Source organism: Misgurnus anguillicaudatus, chromosome 11 (genome assembly GCF_027580225.2).
Source record: "Misgurnus anguillicaudatus chromosome 11, ASM2758022v2, whole genome shotgun sequence".
In the NCBI taxonomy this organism is placed as follows: domain Eukaryota; kingdom Metazoa; phylum Chordata; class Actinopteri; order Cypriniformes; family Cobitidae; genus Misgurnus; species Misgurnus anguillicaudatus.
The window spans coordinates 27,315,126-27,325,591 of record NC_073347.2 but is presented as its reverse complement, the minus strand read 5'-3'; the positions used below and the strand labels follow the sequence as shown (position 1 = coordinate 27,325,591).

General features: G+C 38.7%; 1 protein-coding gene across 3 annotated transcripts in view; it reads left to right on the top strand.

Annotated features, from left to right (window-relative positions):
- The first annotated feature begins 2,471 nt into the window (after positions 1–2,471).
- The window catches only part of map3k4 (mitogen-activated protein kinase kinase kinase 4), a 41,554-nt gene continuing 33,559 nt past the window's right edge, over positions 2,472–10,466 (top strand). The window contains exon 1 of one of the 3 annotated variants that reach the window (XM_055169520.2): positions 2,472–2,768. In XM_055169520.2, the coding sequence (XP_055025495.2) occupies positions 2,746–2,768 (23 nt within the window). In that variant the 5' untranslated portion in view covers positions 2,472–2,745. Of the gene's footprint in view, positions 2,769–2,892; positions 3,095–10,466 lie in introns of those variants that run through there. The other 2 variants (XM_055169522.2, XM_055169521.2) reach the window with 2 other exon arrangements.

Genomic DNA, 10,466 nt, shown 5'->3' with positions numbered 1-10,466 from the left:
ATTGAAATCAATGTGAAATTAATGGTTGAAATTAAACTTTGATGCTCGTTATCTCAATTTGATTTTGAGACTTTAGCCTGGTTTTCAGAAGCAGGGTCACATTTGTTCTACATAGCAGCATGTGGAAAATTAACCATGGCAAAACTGAACATAAAAATACAAAAGAAGGCCTAAGTTGTTAATGCAAACAGTGTTGCAAAATGCAGCCACACTGGGCACAGAACGGACTAAGATTCTTTTTGACTTTTTGACAGATATTTTTAGCTTTAAAAACATATAATTTGGCAAGGTTGCCATTCAAGATCTACTTAAAACCAACACGCATGCGTGCGCACACACGCAGAAAGGATTGCGATAACCTGGCTTATGATCTTGTGGGAAATCAGCAACAAGAGGTCGGATTTAGGTTTGCAAAACCTAAGCATCAATTTTGATCTGCTAAGTCATTTTTATCGGGTTTCCTCTTTCCAACACTTTTCTGATGGTATCAAAATGTGCCACAATTTTCATTATATGTTTGTATATGTTCCCTTTTGTGCTGTTGACTTAAACTCACTTTTTACTATGAATAGATGCATTATGGGTCTAAGAACCTTGGGTCTAACCTATGGGTCTAAAGTCTGCAGTGCAGTAACTTTAAAAGACTCTTAAGACTATTTTTGAATTTGCAACAGCTGTTAAAATCCAGAATGTCATAAAAAATATGACTGCTTTGTGCCTTTTGTAACTAAAATATGGTAAAAAGCACTGTGGTCAGATTTTTCTTAAAAACAAAAAAATCAAATATCCTTTTAAACAAGCATTATGTGAACTTTACATGATTTTTGTGCCTTTTCTCTACCAATTTGTACAACGTCCTTAAATAGATGCTGGTCTGTGAGTGATTGTGTGTAATTTTAAGATTATGTATTGGGAAGTATCGGCTAAGGTTGATTGAAAACGACTGTTTACTGCTGGGCAAAATAAACTTGTGTGTGTGTATGTCTGAGGAAAATAAGCAATGAATAATTAACATTTTAGAAAATTAAATATGTGAGATTGTTTTTCAAATATTTTTGGTCTTATAAAAAGATGCTGCATCTGTATGATGCTCTTATTTTGGAAAAAGATTCATATATTATCAATGAAGTTCAAGTCTGCTCGAAGAAGCACCATTAGCATCTTGAAAAGATTATTATGTAGCCTGGTAGTCACTGTAAGCAGGTGTTTAAGGTAAATAGCGCCACCTAGTGAGAAAACATGTTAAAGCAGCCGACACAGTCTTTAATGGACATACTTTGACGTGTGTGGCACTGGCATGTCCATAATACATGTGGGCACGTGTCTCTTGGACATCCACCTAATCAATCCATATTCCAGTTTAGTCAGTTTTCTATAAAACTTTAAATTTACAAATACTAACCTTTACCTGTTCTTTGCTCTGTTACTCCCTCAATCTTGATTGAAAATGAATACAAAAACCTTTTTCATCAGCATCAAGTGCGCTCTAAGACACAAAGATATACTCTCAGAAAGAAAGGACACATGCTAACACTGGGACATACCTTTTTAAAAGGTCCTATGTCTCTTTTTAATATGATATGTATACCAATATGTACATTTGAGGTACTAATATGTACTCTTTATGTACAACGATGTACTATTTAAGATGGTACTGCCCAAGTGACTGCTTTTGTTCCTGTTTTTCTGAGAGTGTATGAATGTCTGCCCCCATATAGGAGTTTATGCAGAATATTTTGTCCGCTTTATCCATTGCATTATATGACATTATTAGTAACAGTTGAGTTTATGACAATCAGACAATGAAAGATCAATAACATACAGTTTACATACAATCCATTGTACATGAACACAGTGAAAGAATGCAGGTGATTTTGATAATGATGTATTAATATCTTATGATTTAATAAGGTTAAAGCTATCCATTGCTTCTTTTACATAAATACACTTTCTTTTCTGAAAGTGTAGCTTTTAGATTTATTATTATTTTCTTTTCACTTGTGTTTTGTAAAGTTTTTGACCTACAGTCTTCAATTTTATTTATTTTAATTACTATTTATCTATTATTTTTGGACACATAATATTTATTCGCTTCATGCCCTATATCAGAGTTTCTCAACCAGAGGGCAGGGGCTCACTAGGGGGCCTCAATAAACTTCCAAGGGGGCCTCATATAATTGCTTATGCAACTATGACAGAACAAGCATTAAAATATGCTAAAATAATAAAAATCTACTTTCCTCTTGTTTTATTGTAATAAACACATACGATTTTATTGTTATGCCAAGCTTTAGAGTATTTGGATAGAAATTGTGAAAATTCTGAGTGGGGCCGCCTTCAAATATTGTTGTGGACAATGGGGGACCTTACGTCAAAAAGGTTGAGATCCACCGCCCTAGATTAAAGCACAAAAAAGGACAAAACCGGCAGATGGATCTTTTGTATAAGCTCTTTGTTCTGCAATTCCTGGGCGCGTCTGATTGGGGCGGCCGTGATCCGGCCGGCGAGTCTGGTGTACTGCACGAGCTGCCGTAGAGCGCGTGTCACTCCCTCATCAGCGGCTCGCTGGAAACATGGCGTCAGTGCACACACGGGCGAGCCTCAACTCTGCAGACGGATAGTGAAAGAAAAGTGTGCACCGGGACCTACAGCACCCACTCGTCTTTGCAAAGCTTTATTTTCTTGGAAATGTACTGATTCATGCACGGGTGAGAAGAGAGCCATCCCGTCGATTTGGCCCCGATTATGGAGCCTCCAGATGATACCAGGTAAGAAAAGCCAGTGACTGTGTGTTTAAGTTACAGTGTGTGTATGCGATCACGCAACTACACTGCCGGGATTCACAACACACTGCCAAATAGTGCTCCCGTAGAGAATGCATTGCGAGAGCCTAATGCGCATGCGCAGAAGAAGTCTAACCTGCATCCTGCCACAAAGTGATTCGCTTGCAGCGCAACACTTAAGCAAAATTGCACATTAAAGTTGCAAACTTTTTTCCAAGGGATTTAAAACGCGGCTTCAAAGGAAGCATGTGCACGATTATATCTGCGCGAAAAGCTCAACGTTCATGGAAATAAGCGGACATGTTGGTAAGGTAATGGGATTGTGCGTCTATGTGCAAGATCATTGTGTTCAGCTAGCGCGCGAGTTACTTGTATGTATGGTATATGTTTTTCCTTGTACTTTACTCTGTGCCTTATAAAGTGTCCGAACTGGGTGTTATTTAAATGCAACGTTGCAGGGACGGATCACAGGGTATAAAATACTGTTTTATGGGTGCGATTATAAACTTTTGTTGTCGGTAACTTACAAGTTTGTTTGCATCATTGCCCCGGTGCTGGTTCAACGGAAAAATCCCACACAACAAACATTTTACATTTACGTTTTACAGGCGCTTTTATCCAAAGCACCTTAACTCATTCACGGTACCCATTTTTGTGTTTTCACTTTGTTCCCAGGATCGAACCCACAACCTTTGCGTTGGCAGCGTAGTTTCCTACCAATTGAGCAACAGGGATTTACTGTGTTTAACTTTATTTAAATTTGGACGTTGAAGGAACAGGCAAGATTGAATATAAAATGTCAAGCCGGTCCGTCACGAGTCCTGGCTATGAGTCAAACACACTGAGTTGGGGAAATGTTAGATTTGCGATTCCCAGAAGTCAGCCGTCTGCGCAGGAATTCTGGGATTTTACGTGCATCATCCTAATTTCTGTGTTTTGTAATCGGGGAATTTGAGTGTTTATTTGTTTTTGCATCACTGCTTGTTCACAAACGTGTTTTGTCCCTGCCATTTATCCTGTTTGGGGCAGTTTTGAGAGCAGTGTGCATTGCACAGCTGGTTCTGGCAGCTTTTCTTTCCCCAAAGCTCTTGTTGGCCTGAAGCAGTGGATCTTTTTGACTTCAAGGCCCCCCACTGTCAACAACAGTATTTGAAGCCCCCCCGCACAATTCCTACCCAAAATAAAATATTATTGAAACTAGATGGATTTAAAGTATATTTGTTATAAAACTAACCTAACACTAAGTAATACCATGATTTTGAGGTGTGTATATATGTATATATATATATGTGTTAATGCTTGTTTTGTTCAAGAAATCTTGAGGCCCCCTTGGATGTTTGTTGAGGCCCCCAGCCCCCTGGTTGAGTAACACTGGCTTATAGCCACATGCTTGCCTGCAGTGCATTATTTTCTGCCATAAATAAATGTTCAACCTTGCTGTCACTGCTTAACTTCTGCATTTGAGTTTTCCTAGTTTTTAAGAGGTAGAAAAAGTTGTTTGCCCACTGTTATGTGCATGAGATTTAGCAGATAAAGCCCCGTGGAATGTCTGCTGGAGTGCATTATATTCTTATAAATATAGTCTCTTTTGACCCCATCAACGTTTCCCCTGAACTTACGGCGACAGCTTCTAAAGAATGCCTTGTTTTGTCTCTTTTCCAGTTATGCCCACCCCTTTGAGTAATTGTTCATGATAAACTGCTTTCAGTGGAAAGTGTAAAGGACAGAGATAACTTGTTAAGAATGCACGTTGAGAGATTTGACTTGCCTTTTTAAGTTGTTGTTTTGTGTAAACTTGGATAGACTGTAAAATCATGTGCATACAGAGATTGAAATTGCTTACTGTGGCGAGATTGTGTTTCTTGTTCTAATGTTGATGACGTGGATGTGGTTATCAGTTCATGTGTGCCTTGAAATGCTTTGAGGTCCTTGGAGCAAATGATGTTATGGTGTACTTAATAATTAATTATCAATGTTATTGATTTATTCTGCAGCTATCATGCAAATCGTGGGTCTTCAATTCTGCATGTCACATTGTACAGGTATGCTGGTATTTGCATGTCACTGTAAATCTCATCCCTGTTCATTTATTACCACAAGCATTCCTCAATTCCAGGATGTGGTGTGCTAAAAGAATGTTGACCTTGCATCCTGCAAGCACCCATGGCTGGAACTCAATAATTAATTTCTTTGCCCTGTCATCTTTGATTTTAAGATATTACTAAAATGCTCATCTATATTTAAATTATAATAAAATATTTTGCTGATAAACCGTTATTTTGGTCTAACAACCGCCTTCATTAAAACAAGAAGAAAGCTTGACCTTAGTGGACCTTTTTTTTAAACGATGATGCAAACAAGTTGTTGCATTAGAAATTTGCTGATTTACTGAACCAAGTCAAAATTCAACATTTTAAACCAGAGCTGCTCTTTTATGCATTTTGAAAGGGCGGGACATTTACATGTAATGCAACTTACAAGGTATAACCGGTTTATTTTTTGCATGTGTGGTCCCTGGGTTCGAATCCATGACCATTTACTCCTGCTAACACTAGGGCTATAATGGTTGTCATAACCACTGCGCCACTGTGGTGGTTAAGTGCGATCCACGGTGGTGTGCACGTCACAAACTATGAAAGACACACTCTAAAAATGGCTGGGTTCTTTTTGACCCATAATGGATAAATATTGGACAGAACCCACTGCTGGGTTAAAATTGACCCAATGCCAAGTTGTTGCTGTTGGGTTATTATAATCCATGGTTGCATAACAACAACCCAACATTGGGTTATTTTTAACCCAGCATGTGTTCTGTCCAATATTTACCCATTATGTGTCAAAAATAACCCAGTCATTTTAGAGTGTATAAAGTACAATCTCGCCCAGGAAGATGTCTTCAAGTTAGTGTAAACGCAAATGGCCAGCAGACTCGGAGTTAGGGTGCACTCACATTATCCAAACCAAACCGTGACCCAGCGTGATTGTCCCCCCTCCCTACTTCCCCAGAAGCATCCACTCACAGTATACTTTTATGGATCCGAGGCCAGGCGTGCTTTCGTTATTAGGAAGCGATTGTTTTGAACAAAGCAGGAAGTAAAGGGCTCTCTTAACATTGGAACCAATCGTAATGTTAAGTCTGTGTTTTTATTCAGAGTCCTTTGGTGTACAGCCCTCTCACATGTTCACAAGCAATCATATTGCTTAGTTGGTCTGTCACGTGTGCAGCCCAGACATTCCTTGCTGCGGAGTGGTCGCGCAATTGATGTCTCTCCTTTTGAATCGCGAACTGGTGCGATTTGCGATCACATTGCGCGTTTCCCTGCCTGAGCCCAAGTGATCCATGCTCCAGCCCAACTATGCAAGCCGTCCAGGGCGTGATTGGTTTGGATAGTGTGAATGCGCCCTTAGTGCGCTATTTGCAAAAGGGGAGTTATGACCTGCTGACTTGGGGGCGGAACAATGAGGCAAGATATTCTCACTTGGTCAAGGTTGCGAGAAATTATCAATCTGCACTACCAATACACCTTTTTACCGCTGCTTGAAACATTATAACCATATGTTGTTTCACGGATTTAAGTGCTACAATATAACCGCACATAGGCGCCAATCCCGTGGGTGCTCCGGGGCTAGGCTCGAGCACCCACTGAAATGGTCAAGCACATATGCTCAATTGATTCAGATTTCATGTCTAAAACGACAAGGAAAACGTTTTCCCTTTTTTTATATTTCAAAACACGTGCACACACACACTGCACCACCACTGTAAATTGGTGCATTACCATCACGGTGGTAAAATACTGCCACCGTTACCACCCTAGCTAACACAATGCTGTACCACTCATCTATAAAGGACCACATTTACATTTATACATTTGGCAGATGCTTCGTCAAGGGTATACCAAGTAAAGCTAATATGTGCATGTGCATATTGTTACAATATTGTTTTTTGCACCACTTGCGTATATTAAGACAATTGTCTCCTGCATTTGTTGATACATCCGGATGTGTCAATAAGATCTTTGCTGATTGGCTTGCGTGACATATCATGTGAAATATACGTTTGAGTTTAAATCTTGATGTATTGCGCATTCGCAGGAGTAACGTCACCCAATTTATGTCATTCGCGATGCTTGCCGCAAATTTGCGTCCATTTGTCCATTGCATTTATTTTGCATGTAATCCACTCACGCAAATATATAAATTCACTTCTGGTGTGTATACAGCATTAAAGTGCATCCATTTTTATCTGTGTGTTCCCTGGGAATCGAACCCACAACCTAGCTGCAACCACAATGAGCTAAGGGAACACAGGAGCGAGTATTGCAAAGAGTTATCCTGCTATGCTTTGAAGCTAAACGTAACATTCATGAGGTCATTTCTTTGGATGCTTCTGGTTGTTTTTTTCTCTACATGCATCATTTAAGTTTTGAGGTTTTTCTAGCCAAACTTCCAAACTCGCCTTTAGTTTCTCACATAATACCTACCATTATGCCTTCAATTGTCCAGAGAGGGTGTGCACCAGGGGTGGAGGTTAGAATAGCGGCTTATGTCGATTTCTCTGTGCAGCAGAGGTATCGGCTGCACTCTTGCTCTCATACACCACACATTCCTTTTCTTCCTCTGAATGCTCATGGCTTAATGTCACCCACCCACACACAGTCATTCTGGCTGGCGGCATCAAATGATCATTATGTGGACGCAGGAAATGATATTGTACAAATCTATGGCATGGTAATGGGAAATAGAGCAAAGGAAGTGGCTTGTTTAAAATTAGAGGAAGTCTGCATGAGCGTTCCTGGAACCCACTTTTCATAATGTGGCCGCGTGTGCTATTATTCGGTTCATTCATCCACAGCCAACATCAGTCACACTCTTAAAAGCATATGCATGGATTGTTAGTCTGCAATTACAGCAATGAATCATAAATCTAATGGTGCCTGCCTATAAGAGGTCTTCTAAGTGACCAACCTGCACAAGAGGCCAACTTAACTAAGACTTAGTTTCATTTAGTTTGAGTCAATCATGTTATTAAAAATAATGAAGATAGTTTGTTGACAGAAGACAGACGTTCACTTAGCAACATGCACGTGTTATGATGTGATGATAAAGAGTGAATCAATACAAAACAAAACCTCAAAATGATGCACTTTTGGTGAGATTCAGATCTAGAATAAGGAAAGTTTGCAGGAATGAAGAAGTTAATGGATTTTGACAGATCTTGAGTTTCTTTTGGAGAGATGTGGATATGTGTGAATGGTTATTGAATTGTTTTATTTCTTATTCGTTGTTGCTGTGCAGAGTTTCTGGAAGGATATTGCAAGTTATGCAACAGTGTTGTATATGGTAAAAAGCCAGTTTGTTCATCCAAAAATTAAGATTTTGTCATTTATTTATCCTGAACATATGGATTTTTTCTTTATCAGTTTTATTCTGTAGTGCTTTTGTCAATGTACATTGTTTTTAAAGCAGCTTTACATAATCAAAATATCTTATGGCACATTATGCATTTACATTATATGCATGTACATTTACATTTTTAGTAAATATTCCCAATACGTTTTTTCTTTTGTAAGCCTTGTTTAGCTCATACTCACACAAAAAACCTGAAGACCCCATGCATTTATTTTTAAACAGATCCTAAACAGGTCCTAGGAAATATCAATGACATGATGTTTTGAGTTCACAGAAGACGAGGCTTGTTTACTTGCAAGTGTCATATTTATTTTAGGTGCATGTGGTCAAATGAACATATCCTCTGAGAATATAGGGCACTGACATCTGTGTACATGTTTCTGGCATCTTGCCCACCTGTGTGTCAGTGATGACAGATGAATGGCATGTTCCTGATCTGAGCTTCAGGGTCTTAATCAATCAGTCAGTAGGAATCGAGTCTGCTTGTTAAAGATGGTAGTGTGTGAATGGCTGCATGCACGTGCCATTGGCAGCAAAGAACTGCAATCCAGTCCTCCTGTCTAAGTTACATAAGTTAGCGGCATGACTTATTTGTTCCCTGCTGTCAGTGACATGGTGTTCTTTTTGGATTTGGCCACATCTAACAGCAACATCATTTGAAAAATTATGATTTCATTTCATCCGAATGTGCATTACAGGCCTGGGGTTTCTTCGAATATTCCCATTTGATTTTTATCCAAGAAACTAATTACAGTAAGTGCAGGTCTTTCAAAAGAAAAATGCAATTCGTTCATTGTACATCTGCCAGGATGTACAAAACCTGTCAAAAAATGCCAAGTTCTTTAGAGAAATAGTTTTTTTAAAATATACATTTGTTATAATATGCATTTATGCATTTGGCAGACAGTTTCATCTAAAGTAGCTTACATTTTATCCGTATGTGTGAAAAACAAACCCCTGACCTTTACGCTGTTAATGCTCTACCAGTTAAGCTCAGGTAAGGTTTGCAAAATATATGGGAATTAACAGAAATTAATGGGAATAAACTATGCATTTGGAAAAAAGTTGCCTATAACAGGGAACTAAAATGTACTTAAAAAAAATCTTGCAGCATAATTTTTTTGATTGAATGCAAATTCAGTTGAATTTCTACCCTGCACATTCCTCAGTCACATGCACACTGCTTACTAAAGGGACATTGTGGCCACACCCCCTGCATGTACTTGCATTCTTCCATAACATGCACATAGTGATGCACCGAAATGAAAAGTTTGGGCCAAAACCGAAAATGTAGGATTTACTTGGCCGAAAACCGAAACGGAAACCAAAAATGGCTTCTTTTAAAAACTTTAAAATGTTAAACTTTTCCCTGTATGTTTGTATACAGACACACACACACACACACACACACACACACACACACACACACACACACACACACACACACACACACACACACACACACACACACACACACACACACACACACACACACACACACACACACACACACTTAAATTGCTTGAATTTAATGAATCTAAATTCTGAAACACAGAATGGCAGTACATGAGGCTATATTCTGCAGTTGCATGTAAATGATTTTTTACTTACATTTTAAATTGGTGTGCAAAAACAGCAGTAGAACTTAATCCAAACTTAAACTGTAAACACACAGCCTATTTAGCTTTAGGAAAACATGGTTGCAGTACTATGCACATTTTAATGCAACTGCTATATACACACTGAAAATTGGACTGTTGTTTATTTAAGCTAACGTGGCAGGTTTCTTTTTTAAAACAAAAGGTGCTTAGCTTTTTGGCTGGAAAGACGGGTGCTTCTCTCATTAAGAACATGAGTGCATACATTTATTTTCGGCTTACGTTTTCTTGCTTTTTTATTTTCGGCCTGAAACCAATATAGCCATTTTTGTCTGAAAATTTTCAGTGGCCGAAATTTCGGTGCACCCCTACATGCACAGATAATTTCTTGAATCATGCGCACAAAGTAATGTCAAAATGTCCACTTTGCATGAATTCACGTTTATGACATAAATGTGTTTAAAACTTCCTTATAACATTGTAAAGACAAGTACACTGACTAGGTGAGATATTAGGGGTGTCCAATTGATCATGCTTTTAAAGTCAAAGAGTAGGGGTGTGACGAGACACTTAATCCACGAGACGAGACGAGACATGAGATTGGGTTCACGAGAACGAGACGAGACAATATTTTTACACTTTTTAAGAAATCTTCAATGATAAAATAAATGAA